The sequence below is a fragment of the Colossoma macropomum genome, unplaced genomic scaffold (genome assembly GCF_904425465.1).
Source record: "Colossoma macropomum unplaced genomic scaffold, Colossoma_macropomum, whole genome shotgun sequence".
Lineage (NCBI taxonomy): Eukaryota > Metazoa > Chordata > Actinopteri > Characiformes > Serrasalmidae > Colossoma > Colossoma macropomum.
Window position 1 is genome coordinate 3,604,593 of NW_023495267.1, and position 15,661 is coordinate 3,620,253.

General features: G+C 41.3%; 1 protein-coding gene across 8 annotated transcripts in view; it reads right to left on the minus strand.

The window, feature by feature from the left end:
• mef2aa (myocyte enhancer factor 2aa) overlaps positions 1-15,661 on the minus strand; it is a 123,793-nt gene that overhangs the window by 55,015 nt on the left and 53,117 nt on the right. For all 8 annotated transcript variants that reach the window (XM_036561644.1, XM_036561638.1, XM_036561645.1 and 5 more), the window contains one exon: positions 13,709-13,912. In XM_036561644.1, coding sequence (XP_036417537.1) covers positions 13,709-13,912 — 204 coding nt within the window. The remainder of the gene's footprint in view (positions 1-13,708; positions 13,913-15,661) is intronic.

Below are 15,661 nucleotides of genomic sequence, written 5' to 3' on the forward strand. Positions count from 1 at the left end.
ATCAAAGCAGTTAACAATCTGAATTCCATTCTGAATATCCATCTAAGCTCCCTCAGCATCTCTCACAGTGCACCCTACAATAAAGGCAGCCTTGTGCTTCTTTTATATAGTGATAAAAAACACACTAGCACAAAAATAGCACAAAAATTTACTAGCCCAACATGGACATGCAGGCATTCCAGCTACTCTGAGGGCAGGTTTTAATAAATTCAAGGGGACATTGCCAAAGTCTCTGAATATATCATCAGCAACGTGTTTGGTAAGACAGGGTTAGGTCCACTTCTTGCTGCAATGGTACAGCACTAGCAAAACAGCTTTATCTGGCTTTGTATTAAGGGCAGGGGAGCCTATGTCTGATCCATGAAGGGAGCGGCACGGGCCGTGCCAAGCAGTGTAACTAACCATGCGTATCCCTGAGCCATCTCAAATGTCAAACAAGGCTTTAGCAGATCACACAGGAAGCCTGGCCTCTGGCCAGCCCCAAAATCAAGCCGCTAAGTTAAGCACTTGCCAATTAAAATGTAATCTTTTTTCCTTCTCCTCTTTTTGTGTTGTCATCTGTGCATATCAAACACAAATTAAGCCCCTGACCCTTTTTAGATTCATTCTGGCACTCAGGGCAACAGCTCAGGACTGCTGGAGTCAGTGGCAGTGCTGCGAGTGTAAGGTGTGTGTGTCTTTGTGTGTGCACAGAAACTCAAGGAAGCACTCGGATGTCCCTGCTTTCAGCTGGAGAATGGCCTCTTGCTGAACCTCTGCCAGAGACGACCTCGCAAAGTGACCTCATTTACACAACGCTGTTGCATGATTCAATTAAAGGCATCTCATAAATATGCAATATGCCCAACCTGGCCCTTCATAAATCCAAATGAAGCTGGCTTTCAGGTTGGGTTAAGTCCACATTACACGCAATGCAGCACACTTGGTATTTTGGTTTTTAATTTAGTGATCAATTAAGTCAAAGCAAATCTTGCTGTCCTCACACACTAAGACAGTACAACACCTACATACGCGAATGTTAAAGGAATAAAGCAATCCTGGTCCTGGAGATCTACCACTCTGGAAAGTTCAGATCCAACACACCTGGCTCAAATAGTTGGATGCTCTTGAAGGTCTTGAGTACCTGGATCAGGTGTGTTAGATTAGGGTTGAAGCTAAACTCTGCAGGGTGGTAGATCTCCAGGACCAAGATTGGGCACCACTGGAATAAAGGAATACTTACTATTTTCAGCCCAATCTGTATCTGCCACATCTGTAATATGTGGTCATTTACCATGGATAATAAATTTGAAATACAGTACTGAGCAATACTTCTGCAAAGTTATAGAAGATGATTGTATTTTCTGCTACTCACAATCTAACTAATCAAAACTACAAATGTAAACTATTCAGTCCATAAAACCTTACTCCACATCTCAGATTTGGCATTTTTTTGTTTACTTTGTTCTCTAAATAACGGCTTCATGACAGTTGCACATCCTTTCAGACCCACAGTGTTGAACAGTCTTCCCACAGTGAAAGGATGGACAAAAACACCTGTGGATTGAGATCTGAAGCAAGAGTACAGCTTGATTTTCTCTTATCTCTCTGACATGAAAAGTAAAGGTACTGTTTATCTGATGGTAACAGTTTTGCTAGTCTTCCAGTGTTGTTAACAGTCCCATTTACTCTATATCTTTTAATCATCAGTACTGGAAACTCTTGTTTTTTTCCCTGCTTATTTTCCTTGGACCTTCCCTTTCTTTTGCAAGTGGAGTAATATTTAATCTCCTCAGAAATATCTCCTTTAGTCATTAAAGATGCACATGAGAGACATTTGCAATGCAGCTAAGGTGAGTTTTGGTAGTTGATTGTGTGAATGTTAGTGTCTTTTCGAAGAGAAATATAGTGTCAGTAACACCTTTGGAAACCTTTTTTGTTGAAAGGAAATGGCAGTAAGTCATTTGTTTTAAGATTGGAAGAATGGTAGAGGTAAAGTGGCACTAGGGTGCACAAAAGTAAAGAGTGGGCAAATTAAATATGGATAGATTTGATATTATACTTAGTGTAATTTTCTGTGAAAAATGAATAACTTGTACTTGGCACTTGACAGGACCCAATGACTTTTCTGACCAAAAGAACAGAAAACTATTTGACTCAACACAAAATGTTGATGCCAGTAGGCAGGTACATCTTCATAGATGTGTTCTGAGTCAACAGGTTTTCCGTTTTTCTCTATGCACAGGGAAATGTGCCACACTTACTGGCCATGGTAATCAACTGTGTGCTACAAATGTGTCAGACAGAGATTGGGATGAAAAATGCAGGAGTATTCTTTTAATTTTTCATAGGTATATTTCTGTATAATATATAGCGAGATATATTTCACATGCTGAAACCGCCTTTGGGACAAAAGAGTTGCAGTGTTTGTGTTTAACAATAGCTTGTAAAGGAAAACTGTCAAATCATTATTTATGTCAAGCCCACTCTTCATATCAAGGTAGAGATATTAATGAACATGAAGCTGAATTCTGCAAAATGTACCCAAAGTAATAGCCGATTTATGTTCATTTCAAAGGAAGGTAAGGTGTCCCCAGACTTTCGATATGTGGTGTATATAATTACTAGACCTCTACTCTCATCTCGAGTTCTCATGAGATATGCAGTGACGTATGGAAATGTAGCGATAACAGACTGGAATGAAACAGGCTGCAATATGACTAATTGTGGTTAACACAATTGGTATTTACAATTCGCAAGAATTGAATGACTGATGAAACACACCTTTACAAAAACGCATAACATCCAGTGCCAATCTAGTGACACAATAAGGCAAAGCCAGGGGTGCCCCACATGACTGGGCAAGTTAGATACTCAGGGGAGCTTCAGGACTGTGTGGGGGGCCTGTGGGGTGGTGACAGAGACGCATGGTGCTAGCTCCAGCCTCCTGTGAGCGAGGCTACATTATCTAAGCATGTCAGGATCACAGCTCCGCAGCACTCCAGGCCTGATCTGTCAGTGAAAGAGCCCAGACAGGGCCCCTCTGAGACACCCAGCCCCCTAATGTTTGGAAAATGAGCTTAGCGGCTAAGGCTGAATCAACAGTGCCGTATAAATAATACTCCTATTAAGATTGCCACCCCTGCCTGCTAAAAGAGAAATGGGTTTGTAATTGCCATGGTATTAACAGCACATGTTGTGCTTGGGGAGCACCCTAGAGCAGTCTTTGATTTAATAGTTGGGAAATGGAGACAAACAGCAATACAAAGACAATTAAAAATTTGACAGCTTACTCTGATGTACTGGGTTGTTGTTTTTTTTTTTGATCAACTAGACTGAGTGAAAATAAACAAGTAACGACAGTGACAGTGAATTTGCTCAATCTCTTGATGCCATTGACTAGATGGAATGCTTGGCATCATACTGCATGTAATTCATTACACAGCACATTCTTCATTACTGAAATAACAGCAACATATCAAATAAAATTATCTTTTTCCTTAGATAATGTGAGCTCAGAAAGGCCTAATTATACATTAGCATTTGGGTGCTCGAGTTTATCTATTGTGGCACCAAAGTGCTGCATAAGAGGGTTCTCTTCAAAATATCACACCCACGGATTAGACGTAATCATGCATGGGACTTTCCTAGCATTTCCTTCCAGGATATGAATGCCACTTTTATATCCTGTCAAAAAAAATTAGAAGGCTGCATCTTTTGCAAGGCTCTTGAGTGATTCAATCATCGTCAATTTGGCCAAATGACATTTTAAAACTGTACTTTAATAGGCTTTTTGGCCCTTCTTCTTTTTAGCACACAGTTGCATATTCCTCTCTTTCTCCTCTCCTCTCCCCCCGCGTCACCAGGAGGATGATAATTGATCAATCACGCTAATTGAACAGTCTGGCCAGCAAGCTCACAGAAGCAGATGTGCCAATTTGCATTCATTAAGACGGAGTGGGGGTCTTAATCACTGTGCCCACTGTGATTGACAGTGCAAACAATTCTGTTTCTCTCCCCCCAAACATACACTGCCTGTCAAAAGTTTGGGGACAACCTTTCTTTTTTTTTTTTCTTTCTTTTTTTTTAAGTGCGAGTCATTGTTTTGTCTAATTGCTAATTTTCAATTAGATAAGAAAACAAAACTAAAAAATGTTTTTTTTAACATAGAAAAGCTATGTATTAATACTTTACAAACAGGGCTTTAACCTAACGTTTTCTATAACGGATCAATCTATCAACTATTAGTTGATTAATCGAATAATCAAATTGTTACGCCTTCTGAAGTTTTCTCTTACTTTGTCCCCATTACAGCACTACAGTTCAACTTGTGCATCAAGCAGTTGCACTTTTTATTGTGCAGCAAAAACGATTTCCCCCAGCGTTTTCTGTAGTGCATCGCAGTCTGTCACACTGACCATGTGTATCATATCTACTTTTTCCTGAGGCCGTATTACAGAAACTTCCTATTTTTTGTCTTAAGCTCTGACGAATCAAGATAAGATTTTTCACAAATACGTATTACAGAAGCAAACTTTATCTTAATTTAGGAATCTTATCTTACAGCATCTTATAGTATCTCCAGTTAGGAAATCTTAACCTACTCGATCAAAGTCAACAATCAACTGTCATGCCTGTTACCATGCAACCGACATGCATAGCTGAAACATAAACACGTAATCAAAATGTAAGTTACAGCTGATGTTACTGATGTAAATAACAACACTAAAGTGCAGTATACTGGAGATATGGAGGCTACATTATTCCTCCCAATAAAATACCACACATTCAATTCTGCATTATTCACCACCATCAGTGCAACATTTTGTATAATGAGTTTTTATCAACATTAACACATAGAGGTAATAAAAGGGGACGGTGGAGATCGTGTTTGCGGTGTCTGGGATTTTTTAAATGCTAATAGAAAAAAACACAAGTGAAACCACCATCTTGCAATATACATAAATGTAGCGTCATCATGCTAGTAGTGAACTATTATGCCTGTCACTGTTGTCTAAAAACAACAGTAAAGATGTTTCTGTAATATGACCCCTGAACTTTAACCTCCTGCTATTCATAGCACAAGCTGCTTTTTGTTTTCTGGTTACAATGATTAAGAGTATATTCACAGAGCTAGTTTAAGGGGGTCTGCGTAATTTCTTTTTTTAACAGAAAAATGGCAAAAAATTACTAGATAACAAATGCATGCATGCAGTCACAAACTATGTGCAAGGGTAGTTTTGTTTTAACAACCAGCTCGACAGATAGCTATCAAGTTAATACCCATACATTTAAGGATTCCCTGAAAAACTGAAAAAAGAATAAGTTATGTGCGTGTCTTACAAGCTTTGAATATCTGAATATATATCTTTATAATGAATATATAAGTAGTCCTAAACCCAGAGTGAGAAGTGAACATTCTCCTCTGTTAGCTTAGTGCTACAGGCAAACTAACAGAAATTAAAACTAGTAATGGTACTCAGTACTCACTTTCTTATGAAACAACGATTTCTTCATTAAATACTGCTATATAATGAGATGGGTAGCTGGCACATGTTCATGTGGCAAAAAACACACCAGTGAACTGGAATATCCCGTGCTTTATTTTATGTTGGTACAGGTTGTGGCAGGTTGAGCTAACCACAGACAAAAAAACACCAGGGGTGATGTTATGAGTCATTTATTTTTTTATTAAGTCATTTTGACCAGTGGGTATTGACGTTCATTTTACCATCTAGCGACCAGTCATGGGAATATTAGCTGTAGGTTGGCTACTCAGGGGTATAATATTGATTTAATACCTACATTTAGCACTATGCTAGCAAACCTGCCTGTCAAGATTAATAAACACAAAAATGAAGTGAATGCAAAGGAGTGCAATTTTGTTGTGCTCTGCCTTTCTCCATTGGGTATATCTTAGTTAACTTAACAATGCTGTGAGTAAAAGAAGCTGAGTGTTTTGGGTAAACACAGGCCATGGCCATTATTTATGAAGCTGCTGATGTTCAAAACGTACTGTTCTAAGAGTATTTTTTGTGGTATACAATAACAGAGCAAGTTAAATCCGTGCTCATATTTGAATCTTGTGCCTATAATGTGACTTATATTTTGCTGCATTTGCGGTTCGTGCCACTTAAATTTTAGTGCATTCGGAATAAAACTGGCAAACAGAAATAGTGGAATGTCACGGCAGCGTCCACCTGCTTTTCAAGAAACTCATGGATAAATGTGTTAAAGCATTACAGGCCACTTAAGTTTTTAAGTAAATAAAAGAAGAAGTAAGTCTTTAATATTAAGTTACTGCAAAGAAATGCTTTCCATTACTTTCCTATCAGGGTGATCATATGCAGTGATGAGAGAATCGCATTTCTGAAACATCAGATGAAGAGTTCACACTGGCACCTCTCTCAGGGGTGACCTAGCACTTGTGGTATTTCTGCAGAAATGAAGCAGGAGTGTCAGGGCCCACACGTGTGCAGTGGTCAACTCAAAAAAATATATATGTCCCTGAGGCTGCATGACATCAGCTACACCCCCTACCCACACCCTCGCCTTCCCTCGAGACCAGGGTGATGAAGGGTCCCTTATCAGAAATATCTCCCCACCCCAGGCATACAACTCAGGCCCGTTTCCTTCCTCCCCCAACACTCGTTCTTTGCTATCCCACGTTCACAGCTTTACTCGCCAATGCAGCTCATTATCGCTGGGCTTTTACGGGCTGGAGTGGCTTTATAATGAATATGTATGTTATGGCAAAATCAGTAGTGCTGCTGTTTGGAAAGCCTTGTATGCCGGCTCAAATGTTCAGCTTCAGACTCTCGAGCTAAGGGACTGAGGGACCTTTTTTTGGGTCCTGTGCTTTGTGCAAAGACAATGGTGTGATTCACATGGAACAAAACTGGAATCTCATGGAAGGGAAGAGAAAGGCAAGGCTGGCATTTCAAAATGGTCAAGATTTACATATCTTGCTCATTTTAATTTTTTGCCATTGGACGTCCTCAAAAGCACGCCCTTAAGGGACAGGCAGCCGCTTTCTTTTCAACACCTTGAAAAATTTAACAGCAAAAGTGCTAGGGATGTGTTTCCTTTAACTCCTGCCTGCGAGATCAGTTACAGTCGCGTATATCTTCACTCTTCAAACTCACTTGGCTACATATACAACTCTGCCTTTGAGTATTTGCTCAGCAGAGGAAATAAAACATTTGTTTCTCAAAACCACGTTACAATGCTGGCCTTGCATGACCTCCAAAAAGCAGACGCTATATTTGCCTCTGATTTGTTTACTATTCTAATCGACACAAGACACTGAACACCAGCCGAAGTGATCCTAAATGTCAACTCGCGTCACACAGGCACGCATGCTAGCTCTGCCTTTTGCGACTTACAGGACTTACATTTAAAAATCAATCATTCATTCAAATTTAATGAAGCAAGTCTTTGCCACACGGAAACAGTAGGCTACAAAACACTTGCCCACATATTCAGTGAAGTGATTCTAAGTGTCAACCAGTGTCACATGAGCATGCATGCCAACTTTTGCAACTTCATCATTCATTCAGACCTAATCGAAGCCAGCATTTGCCATACAGACACAGTAGGCAACTAAACACTTACACAAACATTCAATGGAATTCACATCTCCAGTGGGTAGCTGGGCCTACTAATCTGTTCAAAGCATGATCATTTGGGTAATGGAAATGGTTTTCTGCCAGCATGGCACTGTAACACTGTGGGGAGTGTCACAGACAGATGATGGGTGTGGGGGGTGGAGTGAGGGGGGCAGTTAGGGGACGTGTAGACGCCACATATCTGCTGTGAAGTTGATATCTGATTTCAAGGAATCCTCCACACACTGTGGGTCTGTGTTTGGAATAAGAGAGTAAGCTCCTAGAGCGACTCAGGGAAGATTTCATTACCTCTTGTCGGAGAGGAAGAAGAGTAAGGATCATTGAATTATTTTAATTACCTGCAGCAGCTTTTTCATTTGCAGCACAAATAAAATTGAATTTGAAACGCACAGGAAGAGGAACAGGAACTATAGGGGTCTTTCTACAGAGTGGGGAGACCGCAGACACCAATCTATGATTCTGCACTGTGACACTTATCAGCCTATGTTCAGTGGGTGCATTTCCTCTCTAGCACGTTGATGGTAAATCATTATAGTGTGTAAATTCCTGTGTCGGAGCTTTTCCGCCAAGCTCATCCGCCATTCCTCTGGCTAAATTCATGCTTACGATGTAAATACAATGCTTTGCTGGTATTATTGATAGCATTAATTGACTGCTTTGCCATAGTAAACATGTGCAAGACGAACTTTCTCCACTGGCCAACATCACCTGTCCGTATCTCAAGTTTCTTTGGTCTGGCCATTTTCTGCTATAGTCTACTAAAATGAACTTCTGTGGAGGCGTGTTATTAAAAAAGGATCTCTGAGCAAACATCCATCCTGGTGGACTTTTTCAGGCCCACTTTCTTACACTTTCCGCAGCCAGCGCCGAAGGTGAAGGCAAGGACAGAATGTGCTGGCGGAGACCTGATATAGCAGAACACCGGTGGCCCTTAAAGACCCCCGCGAGCTCCCTGAATGGGAGCTGTAACCTCGGAGGAAACGCTCCATCAACCCCGCGCTGCTATTCAGTAAATAAAAGGGCTTGCTTCAGACCAGGAGCCTTTGAAAAGGGAGACGCAGATGGGATCGCGGCCACTTTTAATCAGACGGAGAAGTGGACAGGATCCACAAAGGGAGATTTCACGCAACGCTTCACCTGTCGCCTGGAGTGTTATTGAAGTTGAACCGCCGTGCGCTGGCCACACACATACACACACACACACACACATTCTAAAAGACTCACACACACAGATGTGGACTTTCTCCACCCTTCCCTTGCCCAGCAATCTGAGTGTAGGGCTCTGGTGCTAACTGCAAGAAGCCAGACTTGAGATGAAGTCCATAGCCCTGCACTTGGTTATCAAACTGTGCCCCAGGCACACATCCATCTGTGGAAAGTGCGGCATCTGTTCTGCCCCGCTACAAGGCCAAGCCTTTATCTACAGATGGTGGCAGCGAGGAGGAATGTGACCTTTGATTCGGCATCTCACATGGAACGGGAAGCCTTCGCCGCCCAATGAAAGTGTGTGGCGAAATAAAAAATGGGCAAATGAGAGCACAAACTGTTTTGGGTGGCGTTTAGGAGTTTAATGCAATTGTTTAATTTAGATAAGTGTAAGTGCCTCCATGTGAAGCACATTTCACCAGAAGAGAGAGAGAGAGACAGGGAGAGAGCAAGAGAGGGAGGGAGGAGTGGGGAGAATTCATCCATTAAATACTCATTCAGAGCCTTTCACGTCCATTAGGATGAGCTGAGCGCATGGCCAAATCGGATAGCGTGGCTGCACAACACCGTAACGCTCGGATGAGAAACAAGCTTGCAGTTTTTATACAGGCAGCCAGATATGGGCAGTTCTTCTTTTGAGAGGTTTTTCATATCTCAAGTGTGTTGCATACTTCTAAGCTGTTTCAAAGGCCCAAATAATTTGGTAATAAAAAATATAAGACATGTTTTAAAGAGCAATGCAATGCATGCATGTAGGGTTATGGGTTAGCTGTCAGCTGTTCGTTGTGACATAATCATGGGCTGGTCAACCATAGAAGCACACTGTCCAAACAAACGTAACATTATCTAGCACTAACATAAGCTAAGTAACAAATAGCATTGTAGGAATGACTGCTAGCTACAATTATTAACAAGAAGAACCAAACTGTAACCAGCATTAGCAAGTTAGATAACATGTCCTCATTCAATTTTAACAGCGGTTTTAAGCCGTGACTTATGTTTATACTGACGTAACACCACTTTTTTCTGATATAAGCTGGAAAAGACTCTTCTTACGTACAAAAATAATCAATCATGAAGTACATATTTTGTTCTGTGATCTCATTGATGCCGTTCTTTAACAGATTCACTCAGTATAAGAAGCACTGATAGCCTTTGGCCTTATCACTGTACAGTGCTACTCTTAATGGAGCCTTAAGGAGACACGGTGCAGATATCACAGCCAGAATCCAAGTCATCGCTCTTGTTGACGGTGGGCCTTGATTACTTTATGACCCTGTTCCCTGGCAGCGGCAGGGCTTGGTAGTGCGTGTGCCCTGGGCTGGGAAAAGAGAGCCTGGGCTTTAGGTGGCTTACTTCTGCTCTGCTTCTTCACTTCTGAACTCTGGCCACAAAGGCAGCGGGGCTGCAGGGGGATCTGGACAGCCTAGCACAGATGCAGGCCTGCTGAGCAGGGACAAGAGCTGCTTTGTTGGCCGCTTTAGTGAGCTAGGCCATGCTCCCCTGGAGTGGCCACAGGGCTGACATGGGAAAGAGCGGCACCATGCCACTGGCTTGTGTGCTTGGCCCCACTGCTTGACAGCACTCTGCTGTTTGTGTGTGCCACTTACAAGGCAGAGTTGCCATTCCATCCACTACAGAAGATGTCATCCTATAGCTTCAACATACCTAAAAAGAGGAACACTGCCCTTATGGTTATTTAAGTGATAGCTCAGCAAAAATGGTTCCCTAACAGCAAATGATGTCAGTGAGCCAAACATGTTCGTTGAAGTTTGCTGCTTTGGTTTTACATCGGTCTATCTGAGATTACCTAATATGTAGCCAAGCAGTTTGCATGATGCTAACTGATGAGCTATTTGTTAGCTATACTGTATGTTCAAACATACCCTTCTTATTAGGGAATTCAGCTACCTTGCTGATACAGCCATTGCTGATTGCTATTGCTGATGCAGCCATTCAGTTGCTCACAAATAGCATGTATAATCAGCATAGAATAGAATGAGACACTCTGGAGCAGCCCCACTTGAATCTAAGGTGATCAAGCCCCATGCCATGTGTCAGCTAGAGGGTTATTAAATCCCTATTGGACTAGAGTGATGTTGGTGTTTCCAACTTCAATACCTGACCTCATTAATGCTCTTGTGGTTGAATGCAGTCAAGTCCTCACAGCACTGTTTTACCATTTAGTGTAAAGCCTTCCCAGAAGAAGCTGTTACTGTAGCAAAGTGGTGACTTATTTTCCTTGATTTTAGAAATGTTGCTTGACCAGGTGTCTACGAACTTTTGAACATATAGTGCCTTGGCAGATCAACCACATTTGGAGTTGCTTTAAGGAAAGACCAGAGTGTCCTTAGCATGGTTTTACAGCATGCTCCTCAAAAGAGAGGTGAAGAAAAAGACAGTTCGAAAAAAGGCAAGGCTGTGATGGGGTTGCAGTTACATAAGGGGAGAAGAGTGTGTCTATTCATTTTTAATGCAGGTGAGGGCATGCACTATGCTGAGAAGGGCTGGGCCAGCAGAAGGCCCCTGATGGAAAGCCAAGGCCTTGCAGACAACTTGCGTTCTTTTGCAGCTCTGCCGAGCAGGTAATTCACTAGCAGCGGCATCAGCATGAATAAAAGATAACATCGCCACAGCTGACTCCTTTTATGTCATTTTAGTCCTTCTCTCTTTTAAGCGGAACACTTTTAGTTGGGATCACAGACTTTCCTACGTCACACTATTGAGCTATTAAGTTCTCGTTGTCAAACACGGGCCGAAGAACAAAGCGTGTTTGAGGCAACCCGGGCCAGCGGAATCAGGAATATGTTACGGCTGCGCGGGAAAGCTGGGTTGAGGTTGAAAGTGTTTCATAAAAACGTCTCAGTCGAACCAAAGCCACAAAGGCCAGTTTGTGTCTGTCTTGGCGATTGGTTTTCAAAACAAACAAGCCCCTTTCTTTTGTTATTATCGTTACTGCGCCGACGTGTTTGCTTTTCATTTAGTCCGAAGGTGCAGGCGCTAGCTACAGTGGAGGACGTTTCGGACTGAGTGAGAAACCTCAACTGCGTCAGAGGGAAATTTTGGAAGCCGCAGTCAGCCCTGTTCTCCACTCGCCGATGGTCTTGGCCTACAAAACTGGAATGCTGCTTTGACAAATGAGGACAGTGCACGCTTGGCAAATCTAGCACTCTGTAATAAGCACTACTGTAGAATGCTTATGGTTTGCATTCTGCATTCTAAGGACCAGCTGGGTTGGCTTGTCGTGAGTAAACACTTGCGTGAAACACCTACACTATACAAATTAGGAAATAAAGAAATAAATCAACCAGGAGTTACAGGATCGCTTTGCAAAATGAACTAAAGCCCCCATACAGCGTGTCTGGCAACAGGGGAGCTGCTTCGTGACCTGTGCTCTTTGGCAGTTGCCAGACTGAAGCTGGGTTAGACTTTATCAGGTCCTACAGACGTCCTGAAGCCCTATCAGAACAAGAATGAGACGGAAACGGTTACCCGCCAGATATATGTTGCCTGGTCTCATCACGTCTGCACATAGCCCTGTTTTTGTAAACTTCATGACTAATGTCAACTGTTGTCCTAGGGTTACATAAAAAAATACATGCACTAGATCTGTCAGCTCATCATACATAGTAATTAATTGATAGTGCCAGATATTTGCATGATATCTGCTAAGCTGATCAGCACCCAAATGACTAAAAACAATAAATTCTTTTGAGATTGGAGTCTAATATTTAATCACCATTCATTTTTAATCTGACTGAAAAAAATGAATATTCATAATTCTGTGAAGTGGTCAGGACAATTCACACAGCATCCAGCTTTCAGCTCATAATTCATTGTAATTATGTAAGAGTGGTACAAGTGTACAATGTCATACTGTCATTGCTAAGCTGATCAGCGCTAATATAACCAAAACTAAGAAACAAAAGTTTGAAATCACTTTTCATATTAATAATTACTGTTATTTTATTCCATAATAACTTATACAATGTGGATTAAATTACTATTAGCTATGTATTTTAAGATGCTTTCTTCAGTATTTCAAGCTTTTTGGGAGCCTAAAGTAATTAAACAATAAATAATACATTGCAATGATCCATTTACTGTCATTCTTTGATAAGGTGTTCATCTCGAGATTCTGGATATTAAGTTGATCATTCTCAGTGTTATACAGATCTCTCAGGCATTACAGAATCATCTACATCACTCTGGACCCTTCTTAATTTTTACTTCCAACTTCCAACAAGTCAGTTAAAATTTAGCAGCAGCATCTTAATAAACTCATTTTATACATGTATTTTTGACAAATTGGTTTTGTATCAATAAAAACAATTTCAAACTTCTCAATGGTAAAACTTTCCAATGGTAGTGTATATATCTAACGTCTATCCCATTCAATTAACATTAATTTTTGATGTGACTGAAAATGAAACAGATATGAAGTTAGTATTCATAGTCGGCAGAACTGGTCTGGACAACACCTCCCTTCCCTGGCTCAATAAAGTGGACCACTGAATTGAGTCAGGCGAATTCCATTTTTGCGATAAATGTGATAGAAAATGTCCCTATAACATATATATAGTGCTCCTTTTTGTGATAATACAAAGGCTACAAAGGTTGCCTAAACTGAAATTGATCTGTTTCATAGCTTACACCCAAAGCAAACAGGTCTCTATGTGGGACAATGGCAGGCATCAGTACTTTAGCTATGCTATAAAATACATTTTCTGGTAAAGAGTTGGAAGTGTTTTGTACTGTATGTGTATCTGAGAAGGGAATCAAATATTTAGTCAACCTGAGAACAGCAGATGAACCACATCCTCACACGTTTCCATTTGGCCCTTTCTGAAGTTGCTATTAGTCGTGCTAAAAGCAGCAGATGAAAATTCACTCACCTCCACAATGTCTGAGTTGGTCCTGCTCTCATGAGGCTCGTTGTACTCTGTGTATTTGAGCAGGACTTTGTCCATGTCGGTGCTGGCGTACTGAAAGAGCTTGTTCGAGCTGTTGAATATGATCAGGGCAATCTCACAGTCGCACAGGACGCTCAGCTCATAGGCCTTCTTCATCAAGCCAAACTTCCGCTTTGTAAAGGTAACCTGGGAGACAAGGATGGACAAAAAAAGCGGATGTGTTGGGTAAAATGGTAATGGAGCAGACCTTGCAGATACCTTACTTAGATTAAATCAAATAAATTCCTCACTCTCAAAGCTATTTAACATGCAAATTAGTTATATCACCAAACAATGCATAATAGTTGCTGTTTAAGAAGTCTTAAGATCATTACGTGAATAATGAATGTAGGGTTTGAGGGGTAAACTTGATGTGAATTAGAAATCATAAAATATTTTCCTTCTGGCCCATGATGTACTGTTTTTCCAAGAACAATACAATGTCAGGGAGGGCCTCTGAGCTAGCTGAGCATTTCGCTTGATAATAGGTGGGGTGGTGGGAGGTAAAACATGATAATGGTTGATAATTTTCTCCACTCGCTGGTGTGCGGTGACATGATTTAAAAAAAAAAAATGTTTAGGCGAGCAATAGTCACTACACTGCGATCAAAGATTGCAGGAAAACAAATATCTTGTCATTAAAATGGCATGGTATGATGAACTAACCAGGGACATCAAGGTAAAAAGATCCATTTTGATTTTATTTTGACCGTAATGTTAAAAAAAAAAAATAACTGTTATGCAGTTTAAAAGGGGAGGGGGGGGTCATCATTTTAACATCCAACATCCAACCTCCACAGTTCTCTGAAATGAAACATTTTTACATGGAGGGAATGTTGAACAAAAAGCAGCCTTCATTCACATTGGAGTAGCTGTTTATTGGCCTTTAGCCTTTGAAGCTGCTGGGGCTGTTGTGTAATAAAAGAGAGGCCTACCGAAAGATTGGGAATCAACTAAGACTTAATTAGGACAAATGGATAAAACTGGGCAGTGCAACTGGAACTCCATGATGGCCTCAGTCCAGTCTAGCCTCAATCACTGCATTAGCTACCAGACAGTGCAGCAGCCATGCTCAGGTTAGACAGGTCAGCTGCCGGAAAGCAGCAGTGGCTCCTTGGCCAGCGCAATCAGTGTCATTAGTGAAACAGCAGCTCCATCGCTCCTGCCCTGCTCTCCCTCATTGCTCTGTCCTGTAACTGCTGCTGTAACACGAGCCTTCTTGTGCACTACAGCAATTCATGCATCACTCCTGTAGTAACCTGAGCCATACAGAGATGACCTATCGTCATGCTTCAGGCTCTGCTGGGTTGGGCCATTTTGCCTGCTTATACATATGGAACATACAGTGAAAAAGAGCAAGGTAGTAGGGCTATTGTCTATTAATGGTTATCACAAGATTGGCCTTCGCAATACTGACTTTGCAGAAGGCTGAAATACAGCATGGGCCCTCTAAACAATCACAGTTCAGTTTTACTGTCCACTGTAAGCGTCCTGCTTGCCAGATGTATTTCTGAGGGTGTCTGAATGAATCGAGGCAAACCAACAAAACTAAATTACTTTGGGCAAAATAAGGCAGGATATCCTTAATTATATCACACTATTGATTCACCAACAGACCTCTAAAGTCATTTTGTCATTCTGTAGTCAGCATGTAGTTACCCAACCTGCAAGCTTTGCTAAATATCATTGTTTTGGCACTAACAGTGTACATTTTGAGTAGGTGGTGTTGGTCTATAATAGTGTGAAGTCTATTAGTGGACTTAGAGTTCCTAATATGGGCATGACGCCGACTACAGAGTGCAGCATCACTTCAGAGGTCTATATGGCAAGTATCTCAATTACAATATTTAGCCATATAATTGCAAAGCTAGTATGTTGTCCACATTGTGTAGCCCT